Source organism: Perissodus microlepis, chromosome 3 (genome assembly GCF_051167445.1).
Source record: "Perissodus microlepis isolate ML-2025 ecotype Zambia chromosome 3, ASM5116744v1, whole genome shotgun sequence".
Classification (NCBI taxonomy): domain Eukaryota; kingdom Metazoa; phylum Chordata; class Actinopteri; order Cichliformes; family Cichlidae; genus Perissodus; species Perissodus microlepis.
The window spans coordinates 172,221-195,866 of record NC_140463.1 but is presented as its reverse complement, the minus strand read 5'-3'; the positions used below and the strand labels follow the sequence as shown (position 1 = coordinate 195,866).

Genomic DNA, 23,646 nt, shown 5'->3' with positions numbered 1-23,646 from the left:
GCATCCCCTGGGTATAGACGAAGTTGCAGGATGATCGATGATTTTATCCTTTTCAAGGTCTTGAAGGCAAGCTATAACTTTCTTTTTGTAGCTGCTTGTGGGGTCTTGTTTTAAGGCTTCGGAGGTATTGTTGTCCCTGAGGAGAGTAGTGATCTTTGTGTGGTAATCTGTAGTGTTTAGGACCACTGTGCACCTTCCCTTATCAGCTGGTAATATAGTGATGTTGTGGTGTTTGCTCGGGGAAGCAACGTCCTTCTTTTCTTGTAATGTGAGGTTGGACGGAGGGACTTTGGCACTGGAGAGGGTGGCTGAGACTTTCATCCTGATTTGCTCTGCTTCTGTCTGTGATAATTTATTAATCCGTATGGCAGTTTCTGTGGCTTTGATGAGGTCCACTATGGGCAACTGTTGCAGGGAAATGGCAAAATTGAGTCCTTTGGTTAACACTTTGTTTTCAGGTTCAGTGAGATTCCGGTCTGAAAAGTTCTTCACCCATTTTTCCTGACTGTCTTCAGGTGTCTGTTTTTCTCTGAGTTGTGTAGGTTCTGACTGGGAAGTAAAGACTTTTGTTAACAAAGTGTGGAATTTTCTTTTCCTTCAGAGTGTTGGGCCCACTGAGCCTGGTCCACAAACTTGTAAACCTCTTCTAAGATTGGAGAGGGTAGAAGTGTTTTCAGTTCCTGCAGAGTCTGGCTAATCTTGCTCTGGAGGGCATCTATAGTGAAATGGATCTTTCTTATCCTTTCACTTAGAAGCTGATTTTGTGCTCTCCCTAAAATTAACTCTGCTCTGTATCCCCTGACCGTGGATCCAAGGCCCATACTCCTATGAACAACTCTGCTTTGTCTGCATCTTAAGTTGAAAAGGAGATGGTCCCTATAATCCGCTAGTTACTGTATAAAGATCTAACTTTTATAGAATTCCCAACTGACCTTTCATTTGCCTGTGGGCGGATTACTTGACTCTTAATTATTGGTTTTTCATAATGATTTTTTTTACATGTTTATGAAGCCAAAATTACACACACACAGTCATCTTAACCAGTTACTGTCCCTCCATCTACTAAGGCAGAGGCGTCACGATGTGATTATTTTACGTGTAGTTGTTTTTTTCCTGTGTAATAATATTCAACATTGCTATCAATACATTTTTCAAAAAATGCCTCTCTGTGCAAAATGGGTTTAAAAACATAAACAGCTGTAGGATCCTGTTTGTCCGTGATTTGAACCGGGGGAACAAATCGTGGCAGGATCAGCCTGATGTTATTTGTATCCCGCTGTAACTTTACTGTATAAAGAGCAAACATCTCCAACATGTCAGGAGTAGTTAGTCATTACAACAAGTGTTTGTGAACTAAAAATCAAGAATGTGGGATCTGTTTGTGCGTGATTTGAACAGCCCAGCGCTGCTCCCGATGCAGGGAAACCAATCCTGCAGGGAGACCTACCTCGGCACTTGTGCAGGTGAAGCCAAAGGGAAGATTTGCTTCAACATATTTTCTAGTCTTTAGCTTGGAAAAAGGTTGGTTTGGAAACATATTCAGCGATGCTTCATCTCCTGCTTTGGATTTGTGTTAGCGCCCTGTCAAAAACCTGTCCATTATGCCAGCAGCGTCCAAGCATTTTTGTTTTTTTTTCCTTTTCATACGGCCTCATGTAGCCCATCAATTTGGACCAAGCTACAATGACACTAGGGCTGGGTATCGTCACTGATTTCTAGAATTGATTCGATTCTGATTCACAAGGTCCTGAATCGATTCGATCCACGATTCGATTCAATTGGATTTTGCCTCAGTCAGATACTTATAGTCAGATTACTATAATTCAGATCAGTACATTTACATATTTTCGTACATCACAGCAGATGCCTTTGTGTCAAAATAGCTGAAGATAAACACAGAAACACATGAAGGTGATTTTCCTATTGAACGGCAGAAATTAGGTTTTCTTTTCGAGAGAGAGAGAGAGAGAGCGCTGCTGGTTCGGTCAATATTGTTTGGAGGGAGATCAAACTAACAGCTTTAGAATCGGCGCAAAAAGGGCGTGAACACAAAGCGCGGACCCGCCGAAACATTAGGATCAGCGAGCTGCCAGCTTTCAGCCCCGACCGTGTCCGTGCCGTCGAGTGAGAAAGTCACATCTCACTGATTCTGGAATTTTGGGCAAAATACATTTATATTAAAAAATCGATTCAGGATTTTAATGAATCGATATCACGTTATCCAAGCCAGAATCGATTTTAATCGATGAATCGATTATTAAAAACCACCCATACCTGACACAGCTTCTTCTTCTTCGGGGTTTAACTGCAGCTGGCATCGTTGTATATGCAGTGCTGCCATCTTCTGTTTCAGTACGTTATTACACTCTTGAATCCTACTACTTATTCCTGCGTCTTTCAGGATCTTACAAAGCTTCGAACGACACGTCAACTAATTAATTAGTCGTCTACGATTTTAATATTTGACAAATCATGGCAGCCCTACTTTTTGGATTTTTATATTCAGAGCCAGTGAGCACGCATTTTCAAATTAATCATGATTTTAAAAACTGTGCTAGTGTGTGATAAAATAATTGTTGGTGTTAATCAATAACTGGTTAACTTGCCCTAATTAGACTTTTGTGTCAAACTGATGTGATCTCCATGTTTCCTTTGTTGGACTGTGGGCGAGTGTCAGAACTGAATGTACTGAGTAACATGTAGAGTTTAAACATGTGTCAGTTCCAGTTTTAGAGCTGTAAAGTGCAGCTATCATGTTAGGAATATGTTAGGAATAGACAGTAACACTGAGCACACTGAGGTCAAATCTTTATTTATCCAGTTCATCTGTAGGCTGAGCTCAGTCCATCCATTTAGTGAAATGATGTTTAAAGGTCTCCTTGTTCTGTGAGCGTGCACAGATCCTGAAGCAGAAAGCCTGGGTTAACAGAGAAATGATCATCACTGTGATGATGCTCATCATCTCTGACTGGGATTTGAGGTTTTGTCAAAGCAGCAAAGAAAGCCTGGCTATGTTGGACTGGGTGTGGAAGCAGCTCCCCGTTTGAGTTCAGGAGACAGACACCCTCTCTACTTTGAAGATCAGCTTCAAACTTTCCTTTTTGATAAAGCTTATAGTTCGAGCTGGATCAGGTGACCCTGAACCATCCCTTAGTTATGCTGCCATAGAGATGGATAACAGACGGATTGTTGTTTTGTGTGTCTGCAGTCTGTCAGGCTGTCTGATCACAGAGGAAGGCTGTACTTCTCTGGCCTCAGCTCTGAGCTCCAACCCCTCCCATCTGAGAGAGCTGGACCTGAGCTACAATCATCCAGGAGACTCAGGAATGAAGCTGCTGTCGGCTGGACTGCAGGATCCAGGCTGGAGACTGGACACTCTCAGGTATGAAGAATGTCTGATAGAGGAGGAAGAGCTGGAAACATTTCCTGTGTCCTTCACTCACTTCCTGGATAGTACATGGATATTTATGTAGGGGTCTCCAAGGAGTCTGTTTGCAGGGACATTAATGATAACTGATAAGTCATGTTGAGAGTTTCATTAAAAGTAGACCTACAGTTAGGTCTATAAATATTTGGACAGAGACAACATTTTCTAACTTTAGATACACTTTATTAGGTCACAGGTGTACTATATATACTATATCACAGAGGATCTCTCCTGGACGCACAACACCACAGCACTGGCCAAGAAATCACAGCAGCGTCTCTTCTTTCTCCGCAAACTAAGGAGAGCAGGAGCACCAGCCCCCATCATGTACACTTTCTACAGAGGCACCATCGAGAGCATCCTGTCGAGCTGCATCGTTGTGTGGTTTGGAGCCTGCAATGCGTCCTGTCATAGAACCCTCCAACGCATAGTGAGGGCTGCAGAGAGGATCATTGGTGTCTCTCTCCCTTCTCTCCAGGACATTTACAGCACCCGTCTCACTAAAAAAGCCCTTTGCATAGCGGCTGATCCCACGCACCCGATGCAAAGCTTCTTCAAGCTGCTGCCGTCAGGGAGGAGACTGCGGAGTCTCCAGGCCAGGACCAGCAGACTGAAGGACAGCTTCATCCATCAGGCTGTCAGGAAGCTTAACTCCCTTCCGATTCTGCCTCCTCTCCCCTCTTCTCCTTCATGGTCTCACTGAACTCTGTCACACACACTCACACACACTCACACACACACACACACTCTCTGACTTCACTCACTGGCCTGCACCAGTTACCAGTCACTTTGTGGAGCGTTGGACTGCCAGTATCTCATAAGACCTTGTTGTTATACCATCTCTTACCGTATATTACTAATCTCCATTTGCACTATTTGCTTATTTGCACTACTCTGCCTGGTTCACACTCATGGTCATTTATCCTTACTTGAATATTGTATATTGTATATTGCATAGCTTTCTTGTTATATGTAAAATTGTATTGTATTTATTTAAATTTTTATTTTTAATTATTTTATTTGCATTTTTTAATCTAGGGTTTGAGAGTAACGAAATTTCTATTCTCTGTATGTCCTGTACATGTGGCAGAATTGACAAATAAAGTTGACTTGACTTGACTTGACTTGACTTGATACCTGAGATAGTGGCCACTGTGTACCTAATAAAGTGTCAGCCATGTGTATGTTTCCCATGCTGTATGTCCACAGTCACAGTGACAGTCAGTGACACTGACAGAAGGATGAAACAAGGCTGTGAATCATTTCAGTCTGTGTGTGTGACAAAGAGCCAGACAGGAGCAGCTAACATTTGGAAATGGAAGCTTACTGGAAACTCTGCATTCACAGCTGAATTCACAATAGATTTGTTCTCAAGTGCACATTTAGCAGCTAATGCTAATACTGTTTTCCCTTTGCTTTCTACAACTTGAGCAGCTGTTGCTAAGTAGGCCACTTTGCTCTGCTAAGGATTTGTGTGACCATGATGGAAACTCTGATAAGCTAATGCTGCTAAGCTAATGCTGTTTATGGGCCCTGTTAGAATCAATATTTCATTCTCATTCTGTTGTTTGAGAGCAATATTAACGTCTCACATCATTATAACACAAGAGAAAAGGGTATTAGCTTTAGCTACTAATGCTTATTCACCTCAAATTAGCTTTAGCTGCTAATGGGAGCCTACTTAGCATATTCCTTCACATCGTTATAATGCAAGGGAAAAGAGTCACTTATGGCAGCCTATTTAGCATTAATGTCACATCATTATAACACAAGAGAAAAGGTTATTAGCATTAGCTACTAGTGCTTATTCACCTCAAATTACCTTTAGCTGCTAATGGCAGCCTACTTAGCATTAACTCCTCACTAATATAATGCTAATTTACATCAAATTAGCATTAGCTGCTCATATTGTTATAAGGAAAGAGAAAACGGTATTAGCATTAGCTGCTAATAATTATTCACCCCTAATTAGAATAAGCCGCTAAAAGCAGTAATAGTATTAGCTACTATCATTTTTAATAAGTAAGAGAAAACAGTGTTAGCATTATTGGATAATGCTTACTCACATTAAATTAGCGTTAGCTATTTATAACAGCGTACTTAGAATTAGCCGCTCACATTGTTAAAAAGTAAGGGAAAACAGTATTAGCAGTAGCGCATAATGCTAATTCACGTCAACGTAGTATTAGTTAATAAGGGCAGCCTACTTAGCATTAACTACTCACTAATATAATGCTAATTCACATCAAATTAGCATTAGCTGCTCAAGTTTTTATAAGGAAAGAGAAAACGGTATTAGCATTAGCTGCTACTAATTATTCACCCCTAGAGTTAGCCCCTAATGGTAGCCTACTTAGCATTAACTCCTGACATCGTTATAATGCAGGGGAAAAGAGTTACCATTATCGGATAATGCTAATTCACATCAAATTAGCATTAGTTAATAACGGTAGACTTCGTATCATTAGCTGCTGTCATTCTTACAAAGCAAACAGTATGAGTATTAGCTGTTAATGCTTTTTCATCTAAAATTAGAATTAGCCACTAATGGCGTATTGTTAAAAAGTAAGAAAAAACATTGTTAGCATAAGCGGATAATGCTAATTCACCTCAAATTAGTATTAGCTAATAACGGCACCTGCTTAGCATTAGCTGGTCACATTGTTATAAGGCAAGAAAATATGGTATTAGCATTAGCTGTCACTTGGTGTTCGCTCGCTCTGCGGTAGAGTATCACTTCCTGTTCCTGCTCAAACACAGTGGTGTTTCTGAGTAGCTTATTTGCTTAGCAATTTAATTAACAACTTTTAAATACATTCTTCTTTCATAGTATAATCTTCACGTGCTTCATCCGAAGCACACTTTCTGTGTACTCACTACCTAATTTATAGCCAAAGTATTCACTCACTGTCTCTGTACTGTTTCGCTAGCTTAGCTCGTAGCCGACTCGTTAGCACCATGGCTACTTCACCTGTCCCTCCTGCACTTTCTTGCTCATTGTGTCAGATGTTTAGTTACTCCTCGGCCTCCTTTAGCAGTAATGATATCTGTAACAAATGTAGCATATTTGCAGCTCTGGAGGCCAGGATTACTGAATTGGAGACTCGGCTTCGCACCCTTCATTCACCCGAAGCTAGCCAGGCCCCGGTAGCTGGTGCAGCCGAAGATAGCGTAGGCCCCGCTAGCTGTTCCCCGGCAGACCCCAAGCAGCTGGGGAAAGAGGGTGGCTGGGTGACGGTGAGGAGGAAGCATAGTCCTAAACAGAAGCCCCAGGTACACCACCAACCCGTTCATGTGTCTAACCGTTTTTCCCCACTCGGTGACACACCCGCCGGGGGTCAAACTCTGGTAATTGGTGATTCTGTTCTCAGACATGTGAAGCTAGAGACACCGGCAACCATAGTCAATTGTCTTCCAGGGGCCAGAGCAGGCGACATTGAAGGAAATTTAAAACTGCTGGCTAAGGGTAAACGTAAATTCAGTAAAATCATAATTCACGTCGGCAGTAATGACACCCGGTTACGCCAATCGGAGGTCACTAAAATCAATATTGAATCGATGTGCAACTTTGCTAAAACAATGTCGGACTCTGTAGTTTTCTCTGGTCCCCTCCCCAATCAGACCAGGAGTGACATGTTTAGCCGCATGTTCTCCTTAAATTGCTGGCTGTCTGAGTGGTGTCCCAGAAACGATGTGGGCTTCATAGATAATTGGCAAACCTTCTGGAGGAAACCTGGTCTTGTTAGGAGAGACGGCATCCATCCCACTTTGGATGGAGCAGCTCTCATTTCTAGAAATATGGACAAATTTATTAAACCCCCCAAAATATGACTATCCAGAGTTGGGACCAGGAAGCAGAGTTGCAGTCTTACACGCCTCTCTGCAGCTTCTCTCCTCCTGCTACCCCCCCAAAAACCCATCTCCATAGAGACTGTGTCAGCTTCTAAAAAGACAAAAAACAAACTAAAAACCAGCAACAAACAACTTAAACATAAACAATTACAAAGAAAGAACAGTACAGTATCCACATCTGAACCAAAGAGTAAAACAGTGAAATGTGGATTATTAAATATTAGGTCTCTCTCCTCCAAGTCTCTGTTAGTACATGACTTAATAATTGATCAACAAATTGATTTACTCTGCCTTACAGAAACCTGGTTGCAGCAGGATGATTATGTTAGTTTAAATGAATCAACACCCCCGAGTCATTCTAACTACCAGAAACCTCGAAGCACAGGCCGAGGGGGCGGTGTGGCAGCAATTTTTCACACCAGCCTATTAATTAATGAAAGACCAAGACAGACTTTTAATTCATTTGAAAGCCTGATGCTTAACATTGTCCACCCCAACTGTGAAACTCAGAAACCAGTCTTACTTGTTATCATCTATCGTCCACCTGGGCCTTACACAGAGTTTCTGTCTGATTTCTCAGACTTTATATCTAATTTAGTTCTGAGCTCAAATAAAATAATTATTGTGGGTGATTTTAACATCCATGTAGATGCTAAAAATGACAGCCTCAACATGGCATTTAGTCTGTTATTAGACTCAATTGGCTTCTCTCAAAATGTAAAAGAACCCACTCACCACTTTAATCACACTCTAGATCTTGTTTTAACATATGGCATAGAAACTGAACATTTAACAGTGTTTCCTGAAAACCCTCTCCTGTGTGATCATTTCCTGATAACATTTACATTTACAATAATTGATTACACAGCGGTGGAGAGTAGATTTTATCAAAGTAGATGTCTTTCTGAAAGCGCTGTAACTAAGTTTAAGAATATAATCCACCCACTGTTATCATCTTCAATGACCTGTACCAACACAGAGCAGAGCAGCTATCTGAACGCTACCCCAACAGAGGTCGATTATCTTGTTAATAATTTCACCTCCTCACTACGTACGACTCTGGATACTGTAGCTCCAGTGAAAACTAAGGTCTCTAATCAGAAGTACCTGACTCCGTGGTATAATTCTCAAACACGTACCCTAAAGCAGATGACTCGTAATCTGGAGAGGAAATGGCGTGTCACAAATTTAGAGGATCATCATTTAGCCTGGAGAAATAGTTTGCTGCTTTATAAGAAAGCCCTCTGCAAAGCCAGAACATCTTACTATTCATCACTGATTGAAGAAAATAAGAACAACCCCAGGTTTCTCTTCAGCACTGTAGCCAGGCTGACAAACAGTCAGAGCTCTGTTGAGCCAACCATCCCTTTAACGTTAACTAGTAATGACTTCATGAACTTCTTCACAAATAAAATTTTTATCATTAGAGAAAAAATTACCAGTAATCATCCCACAGATGTAATATTATCTACAGCTACTCTTAGTACCATTGATGTTAAGTTAGACTCTTTTTCTCCAATTGATCTTTCTGAGTTAACTTCAATAATTACTTCCTCCAAACCATCAACGTGTCTTTTAGACCCCATTCCTACAAAACTGCTCAAAGAAGTCCTGCCATTGATTAATTCTTCGATCTTAAATATGATCAACCTATCTCTAATGGTCGGCTATGTACCACAGGCCTTCAAGCTGGCTGTGGTTAAACCTTTACTCAAAAAGCCATCTCTAGATCCAGCAGTCTTAGCTAATTATAGGCCAATCTCCAACCTTCCTTTCATATCAAAAATCCTTGAAAGAGTAGTTGTCAAACAGCTAACAGATCATCTGCAGAGGAATGGTTTATTTGAAGAGTTTCAGTCAGGTTTCAGAGCTCATCACAGCACAGAAACAGCTTTAGTGAAGGTTACAAATGATCTTCTTATGGCCTCTGACAGTGGACTCATCTCTGTGCTTGTCCTGCTAGACCTCAGTGCAGCGTTCGATACTGTTGACCATAATATCCTATTAGAGCGATTAGAACATGCTGTAGGTATTACAGGTACTGCACTGCAGTGGTTTGTATCATATCTATCTAATAGACTCCAATTTGTGCATGTAAATGGAGAGTCCTCTTCGCACACTGAGGTTAATTATGGAGTTCCACAGGGTTCAGTGCTAGGACCAATTCTGTTTACATTATACATGCTTCCCTTAGGCAGCATCACTAGAAGACATAGCATACATTTTCACTGCTATGCAGATGACACCCAGCTCTATCTGTCCATGAAGCCAGATAACACACACCAATTAGTTAAACTGCAGCAATGTCTTAAAGACATAAAGACCTGGATGGCCGCTAACTTTCTGCTTCTTAATTCAGATAAAACTGAGGTTATTGTACTCGGCCCTGAAAATCTTAGAAATATGGTATCTAACCAGATTCATACTCTGGATGGCATTACCTTGGCCTCCAGTAACGCTGTGAGGAACCTTGGAGTCATTTTTGACCAGGACATGTCCTTCAACGCACATATTAAACAAATATGTAAGACTGCTTTCTTCCATTTGCGCAACATCTCTAAAATTAGAAATATCCTGTCTCAGAGTGACGCTGAAAAACTAGTTCATGCATTTATTACTTCCAGGCTGGACTACTGTAATTCATTATTATTAGGATGTCCAAAAAACTCACTGAAAAGCCTTCAGCTAATCCAAAATGCTGCAGCAAGAGTACTGACAGGGACTAGAAAGAGAGAGCATATTTCTCCTGTTTTGGCTTCCCTTCATTGGCTTCCTGTTAAGTCCAGAATTGAATTCAAAATCCTGCTCCTCACATACAAGGTCTTAAATAATCAGGCCCCATCTTATCTTAATGACCTTGTAGTACCATATCACCCTATTAGAGCACTTCGCTCTCGCACTGCAGGCCTACTTGTTGTTCCTAGAGTATTTAAAAGTAGAATGGGAGGCAGAGCCTTCAGTTTTCAGGCCCCTCTTCTGTGGAACCAGCTTCCAGTTTGGATTCGGGAGACAGAAACTATCTCTACTTTTAAGATTAGGCTTAAAACTTTCCTTTTTGCTAAAGCATATAGTTAGGGCTGGACCAGGTGACCCTGAATCCTCCCTTAGTTATGCTGCAATAGACGTAGGCTGCCGGGGGATTCCCATGATGCATTGAGTTTTTCCTTTCCAGTCACCTTTCTCACTCACTATGTATTAACAGACCTCTCTGCATTGAATCATATCTGTTATTAACCTCTGTCTCTCTTCCACAGCATGTCTTTTATCCTGTCTTCCTTCTCTCACCCCAACCGGTCGCAGCAGATGGCCGCCCCTCCCTGAGCCTGGTTCTGCCGGAGGTTTCTTCCTTTTAAAAGGGAGTTTTTCCTTCCCACTGTCGCCAAAGTGCTTGCTCATAGGGGGTCATATGATTGTTGGGTTTTCTCTGTATCTATGAAGCGCCTTGAGGCGACTTTTGTTGTGATTTGGCGCTATATAAATAAAATTGAATTGAATTGAATTGAATTAGCTGCCAATTTCTATTTACCTAAAATTAGCATTAGCGACTAATGGCAATCTACTTAACATTAACTCCTCATTAATACAATGCTAATTCACATCAAATTAGCATTAGCTGCTAACATCAGCCTACTTAGCACTAGCTGCTCACATTATTAAAAAGGAAGGGAAAAGTGTTAGCATTATCGGGTAATGCTAACTCGCATCAAATTAGCATTACCTAATAACAGCAGCCTTCTTAGCATTAGCTGCTCACATTGTTATAATGCAAGGGAAAATAGTTAGCATTATTTGATAATGCTAATTCACATCAAATTAGCAATAGTTATTAACAGTAACACACATCACATTGTTAAAATGTAAGAAAAAACATTGTTAGCATTAGCGGATAAATTAGCATTAGCTAATAACGGCAACCTACCTAGCATTAGCTGCTCACATTGTTAGAAATCGAGAGAATATGGTATTAGCATTAGTTGCCAATGCTTATTCACCTAAAATTAGCCTTAGCCACTAATGGTAGCCTATTTATCATAAACTTCTTAATGCTAAATGAAGTTAATTAATGCTAAATAGGCTTAACTGAAATGAAAGTAGTGTTAGCATTAGCTGCTGATATTGTTAAAAGGTAAGATTAAACATTGCTAGCAGCAGCGGATAATGCTAACACACATAATAATTAGCATTACCTAATAATGGCAGCCTTCTTAGCATTAGCTGCTCATATTGTTATAATGCAAGGGAAAAGAGTTGGCAAAAACTTTGTTAGCATTAGTGGATAATGCTAATTCACCTAAATTAGCATTAGCTAATAATGGCTACGTACCTAGCATTAGCTACTGATATTGATATAAAGCAAGAAAATATGGTATTAGCATTAGCTTTTAATGCTTTTTCATCTAAAATTAGAATTAGCCACTAATCCTATTTATCATTAAGTCTTCACATCGCAGGGGAAAAGTTAAAATTGAATAAAAAAAGTGTTCACATTAGCTACTCGTATTGTTAAAAATTAAGAAAAAACATTGTTAGCATAAGCGGAAAATGGTAATTCACCTCAAGTTATTAGCTAACTCACCTAGTATTAGCTAATAACAGCAACCTACTTAGCATTAGCTGGTCACATTGTTATAAAGCAAGAAAATATGGTATTAGCATTAGCTGCCAATTCCTATTCACCTAAAATTAGCATTAGCTGCTAATGGCAGTCTACTTAGCATTAACTCCTCACTAATGTAATGCTAATTCATATCAAATTAGCTTTAGCATTAGCTGCTAGCATCAGCCTACCTAGCACTAGCTGCTCACATTGTTAAAAGGGAAAACGATATTAGCATTAGCTGGTAATAATTATTCACCCCCTAATTAGAATTAGCCGCTAATGGCAGCATACTTGGCATTAACTCCTCACATCGTTATAATGCAAATGATGCTAACTCGCATTAGACTGCTGTTATTAGCTAATGCTATTTAGCAGTAGCTGCTCACATTGTTATAAAGCAAAGGAAAACGATATGAGCATTAGGTTCTAATGCATATTTGCCTTAAATTAGACGTAGGTGCTAATGGCGGCCTACTTAGCATTAGCAGCTCAGATTGTTGTAATGCTAGGGAAAAGAGTGTTAGCGTTAGCTGTTCACATTGTTATAAAGTTAAGGGAAATAGTGTAAGCATTAGCTACTCACATTGTTAAAAAGTAAGTGTTAGCATTATTGCATAATGCTAATTCACATCAAATTAGCATTAGTTAATAACGGCAGCCTATTTAGCATTAGCAGATAATGTTGACCTTGGCCCACTGGAAAAGTTAAGAACTAAAGATTTAGGAGTGTTTCTTGATAGCTTTTTCTCATTTGAGAAACAAATGAATTCTGTTATTAAAACCAGCTGTAGGGCTTATATTGTTGATTGTCATTTATGCTTAGAAATATTTACTTATATATGAGTTTTATAATCGATTGCATAATGATAGAGGTTTGATCCTTAGTAGTAGGGCTGCACGGTTAATTGTTAGAAAATCGTGATCTCAATTCATACTTATGTGCGATCTCATTTCCAAATGACAACAATTTAAAAAAAAAAAAAAAAAAAAAAAAAAAGACAACAAAGATTGTACCGCATTTTGATCCGGGACGTAATCTGCATGAAAACAAGCGCTCACTCTTCCTGCTCAACAAATGACAAGGGCGGAGCCTTGTACCCAGAGGTGGAAAGAGTACTAAAATATTTTACTCAAGTAAAAGTACTATTACTTTGCTGAAATTTTACTCAAGTACAAGTAAAATTACCTGTCTAAAAATGTACTCAAGTAAAAGTAAAAAGTAGCTCATTTAAAATGTACTCAGAGTAAAAGTTACATAGTTACTTTTCTGTCAGCAGGAGGACAGCCGCTTCTGAGTAGTGCAAAAAAAGACAGTGGGATATAAATCTCAAAGTAGTTCTTTTTTAGTGAAAAGAAAAACGTTAACTGCCACTGCACTTTAATTTGTAAACTGCAAGTCTATACATGAAAATGGATAATGGTCACCAAACCAATCAACCAAACTGTCAGGTATCACAGTGCTTTCAATACAAAACCATATCATTCTTTCACATGAGAATGTGTTCTAAACTGTCAAATAAGAGAACAAGTCCTGAACTGAACGGCAGCTGCTTTAAAAATGTTTTTGAATTTTTCAAACTTGGCCCTGCCCTACTGTACCTCTAGATTAAAGTTCCTGTGTCCATCCTAGAGTGTTACTCTCTGAACCTCCTGTTAATTTTGAGGAGCAGTTGATTTTCAAAGTTAGTAGAGTTCATCCTTGCTCACTTTGCAGTGAACAGTAGTCCAGCACAGCTAAAGAGACGCTCGAAGGCAGCTGAGGCAGGCAGGCCAGTGTTAAGTTTGAGAGAAAGTTTTTTGACGTCCCTAATAAGACATCAATGCATTACATAGCTACCGCTGGTAAATTATACCAATATACCTCGTGTTTTGTTTTATTGGACAGTAACAGGCTAGTTAACGGGAGGTTGCAAGTGCTAATTAACAAGTAACAGAAGTCAGCTGTCTTTGACTAATCTAAGGTAAGTGAGCGCTCTGTTATTCTTTTGCCTGCAGAGTGAACATATGTGGGTTAAGTAAGAAAGTAGCCGCTTCTGTCTTTAATTTAACTATTTTTTAAAAATAAATTATTATTATTAACAAACAGGAAAAACGTAGGTAAACACATTTTCTTTTGGCAATTTACCAACCCAGTAAAAAAAAAAAGTAAGTTGCGTGGACAACAACGTGCCCGATTACAGCAAGTTGCTAGTACCAACCAACGTTATCTGTGTTCTTCACAGATGTCTTAACTTAATGTGATTAATTTGAACACAGCCTTTTTGCTACCATAACGGTACGAGTTGTATTTAACTTACCTCTACATGCTTGCGCAGGTTTGATGTGGAATTTTTAAAAGCTGCTAACTCGGTCTCTCTGGGCAAACACAGCTTACACTGCATAATAAAGCTGTTGCCTTTCTTGCACTTGAAGCCGAAATGGTCCCTTAAATACGGCCAGGGGTTCACATCCGTTTCTTCGAGTTCAGGGTCAGCAGAATTCGACGGGGCTTCTTTTTTCGCTGGATCCGTAACACCGATGTCAGACTCCATCTTTAACGCGACCTTAGCGCCAATTTGTTCTACTACCCATCATTCCCTGCAGTATTTCCAAAGCGCAATGTTTTTTTTAAATTTTAATTTACTCAGTAACGGGTGTGATTGAAAACGTAGCGAACTACAATACTTTTTAAAAAATATACTTAAGTAAAAGTAAAATTACAGACTTGAAAAATGACTTTAAAAAGTACAAATACACAAAAAAACTACTCAATTACAGTAACGGAAGTAAATGTAATTCGTTACTTTCCACCTCTGCTTGTACCACGTGATACAGAAGCTGGCTGCTAAAATTAGCAGGGAAAAAACAACTGAGAGCAGGTCAGGGATGACGAGAAAGTGACTGGAGAAAATCCGTCCCGGTCAACCACCCAAACATCAATAACGGGAACCTTACACAGCGCTTCCCTATACCCGTCGAACTCCCGCAGGCACAAAGACATTACGGAGGCTATTACTTATCACCTGACCAAAGATATGGCTCCCATCAACACTGTGCAAAACGAGGGATTTAGGAAAACGATCAACACCCTAGACAAACGCTACACAGTGCCGTCCCGCAACTATTTTTCTATTGTTGCACTACCTGCTCTACACACGCAGTGTCGAGCAACGGTGGAGACGGAATTTCAAGCAGTACAACATTTTGCGGCAACAACAAAATGTGAGACATTTGTTGTTTTTATGTTTATTTATTGTTTTTATGTTCAGTCTCAACTGTTACGAAGTTGATGTGCAGTTAATAAGTGCAATAAATATTTATACTGGAAAAGAAAATCGTGACAGAATCGTGATCTCAATTCTAAGCAAAAAAATCGTGATTGTCATTTTATGCAAAATCGTGCAGCCCTACTTAGTAGTCTGTAAAGACTCTGTGTGCCTTCCAGAGTGCTCTGGCATGCACACACCACTTGGGGCCATGAGAGAGGTCGTACCCTCTCTTACTGATTTATGGTGTAGGACAGGGGTCTCAAACTCAATTTAGCTGGGGGCGGCTGCAGGCAGAGTCTGGGTGAGGCTGGGCTGCATTAGGTTTTCCACAAGAAAGGCATGGTTAAAAAATTCCAATCTTCTCAAATCTCTTTATTTTTATTTTTTAACACAAAATATGAAAAATAAATAAACAAATTAAGAATTAATAAGAAAATAAATCAATCTGTAATACATAAATAAAATAATAATAAGATATTTTTAGTCAGTGAACTTATGTGTTTTTTTCAGTCTTCTATATCTGCTGTGTTTAGATTGAAATGTCTGTATTAACAGTTCTATAACCTTCTTCTGAACATGAATGGAACACTGTAGAAAATGAACTGTTCTTCTGAACAGGGCTTCTCTTGCCTACTCCTTGCTGCTAGAGACCTGGCAGCGTTTCCTCTGGCATAGCCGAGCCAGATTTGGCCTGAGGGAGGAAGCAGTTGCGACCCTCAGTATGTCTTGAAGATGATCATCCGTAAGTCTGGACCTGTACTTGGACTTATTGAAGTTCAAAGTGGAGAAGAGCTTTTGGCACAAGTATGTGCTACCAAAAAGGCACATGGTCCGCTTGAACATTCGAGAAAGCCGAGGGAAACTAGGGCTCAATTCTCTCAAAAATTGTCCAAGCTTGTCTGCTTTTCCACTCACCTCCCTGAACTTTGCTTTGAGTTCAGAGTTGCACTGCAGCTCAATGAGCTCCATTTGAAGCACAGAAGGGGCATCTTGCACATCAAAGGAGAAGGGGTCCGCAAAAATGTGAAAGGTGGCTCTGTGTGTCTTGAAGTCAGCAAATCTGTGATCAAACTCCTCCTGTAGCCTCAAAATGACATCAACATACTTGTCAGCACTGAATGGTGTGCCTGCATCCACGAGTGCCTTGCATGCTGGGAAATGGCAAAGGTTTGTCTGAGAGAGCTGAGCTTTCCAGAGCGCCAGTTTTGTGGAGAATGCTCTCACGTTGTCATAGGCAGCACTGACAAGTTGCCCCTGGCCTTGTAACGTCTTGTTCAGTACATTAAGCTCATGTGTCATATCAACAAGAAAAGCTGAGTCCATGAGCCATTTGGGATCAGTTAGCACAGGAACACTAACTCCATCCTTCTCCATGAAGGCTTCACTTCTGCTCTCAACTCAAAAAGTCTCTTTAACACATTTCCCCTGCTGAGCCAACGTACCTCAGTGAAGTCGAGCACATCCCCATATTCTGACTCCATTTCCTCTAAGAAAGCACAGAAGCTTCGGTGCTTTAAGCCCCTGGATCTGATTTGGTTGATGCATTTCACAACAATAGACATCACATCGTCAAACTTCAGGCATTTGCTGCAAAGGACCTGCTGATGGATGATGCAGTGCAGAGCAATGGCCTCCTCCACGCCTTCCTCTTCCAGTTTTTTTTGTGCCACCAGTCCATGTTTCCTCCCTGTCATTGATGGCGCTCCATCTGTTGTTATTCCAACAAACCTCTTCCATGGCAAACCAACATTCTCAATGGCATCACACAGCTTGTAAATATCTGCTGAGCGGTGGTCTGGCCATGCATTGGAATTACTGTGAGCAGCTCCTGCATCACTTCAAAGCTGTCATCAACACCACGGACATACATTGGGAGCTGGGCAGTGTGGGTGATGTCTGTGGTCTCATCAAGAGCGACTGAGTATACACTGAAACATTTGGCTTTCTCACACAGTTGGTCATAAATGTCACTTGACAGGTCAGAAATGCGATCTGCTGCGGTGTTGGCAGAAAGGCTGATGTTGCTAAACTGACCTTTCTTTCCCGGACAGACTATATTTGCAGCCTGCAATATGCACTTTTAGACAAATCCACCTTCTGTGAATGGCTTCCCTGCTTTAGCAATCATCTCACTGACCACGTGGCTCCGACTGCTGCATTATTCTCTTTGGTTGCTTTCTTGGAGAAATCTTGCTGCCTCAGTAGATCTGTTTTAAGACTGGCAACCCGGTTCGCTCTCTCGTCTCCCTGGTATGTTGCATCCACCTCAGCATGTCTAGTTGTGTAATGACGTTTCAAATTGTATTCCTTGTGCAGCGCAACTTTCTCTGTGCAAATAAGACAGGTCGGGGTGCCCCTGTGCTCAACAAAGAAATATTGCATTTCCCACTTTTCCTGAAATTGTCGGTGCTCATCACCAACCTTTCTCTTCACCGCAGGCTTTGAAAAAGACATGTTTGGGGCTATGTGACATTTATAATTCTACTTGGTGTCACTGTCGCATTGAAGTTTCAATCAAGCGTTTAGCCGACGGACGGGGAACGTCTCAACGCGTAGAGAACGTCATTTCTGCTTCTTTTTCTTGCAACCGTAGCGCGGCGATCGGCAGATAAGAAGCCGGTAGCAGTCTCCTTTGTTTTTACGCTCGATGTTCATGTCTTTCATGACGACACGAACACCGTGGCGTTTGCAGATGGTACAAAGTACAGGGATGGCGAGCGCAAAAGCGACTGCTCACGGCGCCGGGCTGTTGTTACAGAAGAAAGAAGCGGAAATGACACCGTGACATATAACAAATAACATCACCTGTTTCTGATGTTGTTTTGACTGCTTTTACATTATATTGAAATATATGTAATGTTCATGTTTGCTGCAATGCAAACGGACTGATGCAAATAAAAACATCAAGCCACAAATTACGGTGCGACCCTATAATTAGTCCGGGTTACCGGGGACTGTTGTTGCCGATGAACAGGTGTCACTGTGTGACTGCAGACTAAATTGGGCTGCATTGAGTTCATTACTTTTCTTTTATCCCGCCGCCTACGCATCACTGTGAGAGTTAATATGAGATCTCTCTCTGTGAAAAAATAACTTTAAATCCCACTGACGTGTGTATGAATCTATATACGTATAATGTCCCGCTGGGCAGCAGCTTAAAAAAACAACTTTTTTTGAAGTGTTGTGAACGCAGCGCGCTGGGGCGAATGTCGGCGTTTGCCCAATAGAAAGGAGGAAGCCAGCCAGGCACAGAAAAGAAAGAAACACTCCAGGGCAACGCTGCTGTCACTTTCACTCATTGAGAAATGTTTCCCTGCTTGCATCAAGCCCGGCTGGTGTCCCCTGAGATCCACATCCCACCCTGATTGGTGGGTTAATTCAGCTCCGTACACAACACTGTAAAGTGTCATACATTATCAAACTAACATTACATTTTCATATTAAGGTGGGGCCAAAAACTATCGTCCTGCGGGCCGCAATTGGCCCGCGGGCCGCGAGTTTGAGACCCCTGGTGTAGGAGGACACCTACTCTGTGTCTGGTTAAGTATAAGAGCCCTTTGTTAGGGGGACCACTGGACTCTTAGCACCAGCTTTGGGGTCACAGGGTCACATCTGGAACACACACACACACACACTCACACACCTACACACACACACACACACACACACACACACACACACACACACACACACACACCTACACCTACACCTACACTGTGCACAGACTGGTACTCTTTGTTCATACCTGTGTAAGACGTCATATGTTAATGAACTCGTGCATATTCATGTAACCTCAATAAAGAGCAGTGTTACGAGGGAGCAGACGAGAGCGACTGAGGTCAAGTGAAGGAACGGCGCTGTCACAGTTCTCTCCCTCATGAATTGTCTGGTTCCAGCGGTGGGTCTGTGCTAGACGACCCATCACCAGCTTCTTCCACTGGTTACCAGTACGTGGTAGAATCCACTTCCAGATCTGGTTGTTTGTCTTTAAATCTCTGAATGGATTGGCTCCATCTTATCTCTCTTTAACAAAATAATCCAAGTGGAGCCCTCAGGTCTGCAGATAAGTAGCTTCTGACCAGAACTAGACGTAAAAACAGAGGTGAGCTTTATCGATGGCTGCAGCCAAACTCTGGAACAGTCGCCCTTCACATCAGGTCGTCACCAACACTCGACATTTTTAAAACCCGGTTGGAAACACATTTGTACTCTGTAGCTTTCAATTCTGACGAGTCTTTATAGTAATTACTGTGTATGTTTCCTATTTTCTCTCTACTCTGTGCAGCACTTTGGCTCAACCTGTTTTTAAATGTGCTGATAAATAAATGTAGATTTCTTTGAATAAAACAGTGGAGCCGAGCTTTGAGCTCAGTGTGTAACAGTGTGTGTGAGAGCCATGTAATGTCCATGTGTGCATGCTGACTGTGCTGCTCTGACCCCCCTCCTCCTTTCAGGGTGGAGCCTGCTGGAGTCCGATGGTTGAGACCAGGTCTGAGGAAGTGTAAGTGTGTTTTTAATGGGATTCATGAAAACAAAGCAGCACATTCAACCATCTTCATCATGTCAGGAGTCATCATCAAAGTGTCAATCAATGAACAGATGATGGATCAATAACTGCAGCTGGATTGTGTTTGTTCTCTCCATCAGATTCCTGTCAACTCACAATCGACACAAACACAGTGAACACAAACCTCCAACTGTCTGACAACAACAGGAAGGTGACACGTGTGGAGGAGGTTCAGTCATATCCTGATCATCCAGACAGATTTGATCTTTGGCCTCAGCTGCTGTGTAGAAATGGTCTGACTGGTCGCTGTTACTGGGAGGTCGAGTGGAGAGGAAGAGTTTATATATCAGTGAGTTACAGAAGCATCAGAAGGAAAGGAGGCAGTGATGACTATGTGTTTGGATGGAATGATCAGTCCTGGAGTCTGAGGTGCTCTGATGATGGTCCTCAGTCTGTCTGGCACAATAAGATAAAAACCTCCTCCTCCTCCTCCTCCTCTGTCTCTAACAGAGCAGCAGTGTATGTGGACTGTCCTGCTGGCACTCTGTCCTTCTACAGAGTCTCCTCTGACACTCTGATCCACCTCCACACCTTCAACACCACATTCACTCAAACTCTTTATCCTGGGTTTATGTTCTGGTCTTGTGGTGCCTCAGTGTCCCTGTGCTGAGTGGAGTGTAAAGAGTGTCTCCTGTTAGAGAAACACTCTGACTGTTGAACAGATAGTTCAGTCTGTACATGTCTGTCTCTTTCACTCACAAACACGTTTTCACATTCATGGATTCAATCAGTTGATGTTTGAAACTCTTCTAAATGATTCCTTGTAAACTTCTTCCTCTTCAGTCACAAACAAACAGGAAGTGATGTCACATGTGTTCCTGTCCACACAGCAGAATGAGTCTATTGCTGACAGTGATGTACAAACAGAGTGAGCATTTCTGAGGCCCAAAATAAACTGAGTAGTTCACTGAATGAACGATGGACTGTGAGCTCAGTTCCTTCATCATTAGTATGGATTATATATGTATATGTATTATATTAGTATCATATATATCAGGTGCTGCTGCTGCTGCTTTCAGTCATTGTGCAAATGTGCTGTTTGTAAGGTTGTAAAGCTGCAGTCAGCTGAGACTGAAGAAGTCACCTGATCAGTGAGCAAACGTTTCTGAAAACGTCCAGATGAACAGAATCAACCTTTTGGGATCAGCCAGCAATGCAGCATCATTGTTGTTCAGCTTCAGAGGTTTGCAGGAATGAACTGATGACCAGAAACAGCTGCAAAGTCCAAGAAAATACCAGCTGGAGTTCAGCTGCATTTGAAGAAGTCAAAGAAAAGTAAGGATGGCAAAGGGCGACGTTTTCTTCCAAAGAACTGAAAACATGGTCGACGCCTCATTAGAAGAATCATCTGGACATTTGTGAGGAACTCTAACCAAGAAAGCAACACAAGAAAGCAACGTCACACAGATCCAACAGACAGTTTCCATGACTGCAAGTGTTCAGTGTAAAAATGCTACATTGCATTATTGCATCCTCTCACCACAGGAGGCGCTGTTGGCACCACTGATTGCTGATCAGCTGTTCTCTGATGATCTGATTGATACTGTGAATAACGGGACTCACTGAACTCTGTGACACAGTGAAGATTACAGAGTTGAACTTCAACATCTGACTGACGTCACACAGACAGAAGGATGAACCAGTGAGGCACAGAACACAGTTACTGGAGATACTGGATCAGCTCCATGTGAACCTCTGATGGAGAAGCTGCTGAGCCAGAGAAACATCAGGACATGACAGCAGCTGCACTTATCTAACAACATGTAGCAGAGCTGATCTATGTTAGAGGATCTATTACAGCAGCTGAAGCCAAAGTCCAACACTGGATACCAGCTGAGCCTGTGCTGAGTGTAGTGTTACAGGAAAAGGGCAGAAACACTGACACTGGTAGCTCCCAGTGATGCTGACTGGGGCACAGAGCTGAATGATGCAGCATCAGGACACTGTTTCAGTCTGACTGACAGAGAAACCTGTAGCTGTATCTACATGTGAGGCAGAGGCCACACAAGCAGGTTTCTATGTTTCACAGTGACTGAGATCTTCAGTGGGGGTGGACATGCTCCTGTACAGACCTCTGAGGAGAACCAAGGTGCAGTCACAGAGTCCAGTCTGTCCTCACAGATGTGAACATGTGGTTTCATCAGGTCTGCTGTCAGCTAGCAGGCTCACATCAGAATCACTGTTCCTGAAAAACACAGTCTGTGTGACATCATCAGTCAGCTGATGGTCCCAGATCTGAATGGTTTCTGTCTCTACTGAGGAAGTCAGAGAATATCACTGAGGTGTGGATCAGGTCTGAGTGAGCTGTGGAGGGACAGCTTTAAACAGTCCACAGGTCTCACGTCCTGCTCAGTCTGGTAGCAGATACCTCGTATTGTTCCAGATGTGCTGACAGCAGCAGCAGCAGCAGCACAGCTGTGTGATACGATGAATCTCAGTTATTGATCCAACACACAGTAAATACAAAGATCAGGATTTATGAGAGTAATCATTATGAGTGTGAACACATGATCACTGAATGTTAGTCTCCACAATAATAAGCTACACAACCAAACACAGCTTTCAGCTCTTATTTTGAAACTGGCTTATTTAGAGAGCTGTGATGTGAGCGTGCCTGGCTCTGAGGCACTTGGGTCAGCCTCTGTTGTTTAGAAGTGTTACAGACTGTTGAAAGATTTTGAGTTTTGTGTTATGTTTATTTGTAGCTTCATTTAAAGGAAGAAGAGCTTGTGAATTGAACAATTGCAGGAAAAGGGAGTGAGACATTGTGTGCAGAAAAATGTGCTGTGTCAGCCAAAAAGCTACCTCCTGTTTCAACAGATAAGTTAACGGTCTCTCCTTTTAAGGAGATGTTATTGAGTTCTATACATACCAAGCTACCTCCTGTTCCAACAGATAAGCTAACGGTCTCTCCTTTTAAGGAGATGTTATTTGAGTTCTGTACATGCCACACCTATTGCTGTTTGAGTATAAATAAAGAACGTACTGGGAGCCCCGGCGCGATTCCCTTTGTGACAGGGCATCGTCCATGTACATGTAAAATCTCTGAGTCTGTGTTTCTTTGCCTCCTAATAAGTTTCTCCTCACACAGACTGTGAATGACACAGACCTGTCAGTTTTCCATGTTTGTCTGTAACACAGCTCAGGGGCTCCATGCTGAACGCATCCATCCAGTGTTATTGATCCAGTACTAATACCAGCATTGGGATCAATACTACAATACACACATGTGTCCACGTGATGCAGTTTGAAGAGCAATAAGATGTCTCTGTATGAGGAGGCGGGGTCACAGGAGGTTCACAGAAACTCTGCAGCAGCATCATCAGCTCACATGGAAACTTTGATGATTCACTTCTGTGGTGTTTTTACAGAAACACGTCACAAAATTAGCTCCACCTGTTTTGTGTGTGAGCTTTGAGTTTCTTGTCTTCATTCTGGATTCTTGTGTTGGTGTTTTTACACACAGCAGATATTTCCTGGTTGGTTCCTTGATGACCACATGAAGCTTTCTGAAGCTTGGATTGAAAACACTTCATTACTCAAAGCTTTCCAACACAGGCCTCTGTGCTGCCATCTGGTGGACAAACATATGAAGTGCAGAGTGAAGCCACAAATGAAAATGAACTGCTTCAGCTACGTTTATGTATAACATACTATAACCTATATAACTATATGTATAGTTTATTATGTAGGTTTTAGAGCTGGGGGGTAGAATTGCTGATGGCCTGGTTTTTATTTATTTTCCTCATGGTTCACCAGCTCTCACACAACATCAGCACCAATGATCCACGTCCTTATAAAGCTCTGAATCAGGTCCTGAAGCAGTGACGTCCTGAGTGAAGACCTCACTGAACACTGCAGTACTGAAACTTTCCAGCAGAGGGCGCTGTTAAGTCCTTATTGTAACACAGTTACTGTGTGCAGTTATACTTCATACATAATCTGCACTTAT

At 41.5% G+C, this 23,646-nt stretch overlaps 1 protein-coding gene across 2 annotated transcripts in view; it reads left to right on the top strand.

The window, feature by feature from the left end:
- LOC146389345 (uncharacterized) overlaps positions 1-22,353 on the top strand; it is a 28,866-nt gene extending 6,513 nt beyond the window's left edge. For both annotated transcript variants that reach the window (XM_084922910.1, XM_084922908.1), the window contains 3 exons: positions 3,209-3,382; positions 19,582-19,628; positions 19,775-22,353. In XM_084922910.1, coding sequence (XP_084779036.1) covers positions 3,209-3,382; positions 19,582-19,628; positions 19,775-20,304 — 751 coding nt within the window. In that variant the 3' untranslated portion in view covers positions 20,305-22,353. The remainder of the gene's footprint in view (positions 1-3,208; positions 3,383-19,581; positions 19,629-19,774) is intronic.
- Positions 22,354-23,646: the final 1,293 nt, after the last annotated feature.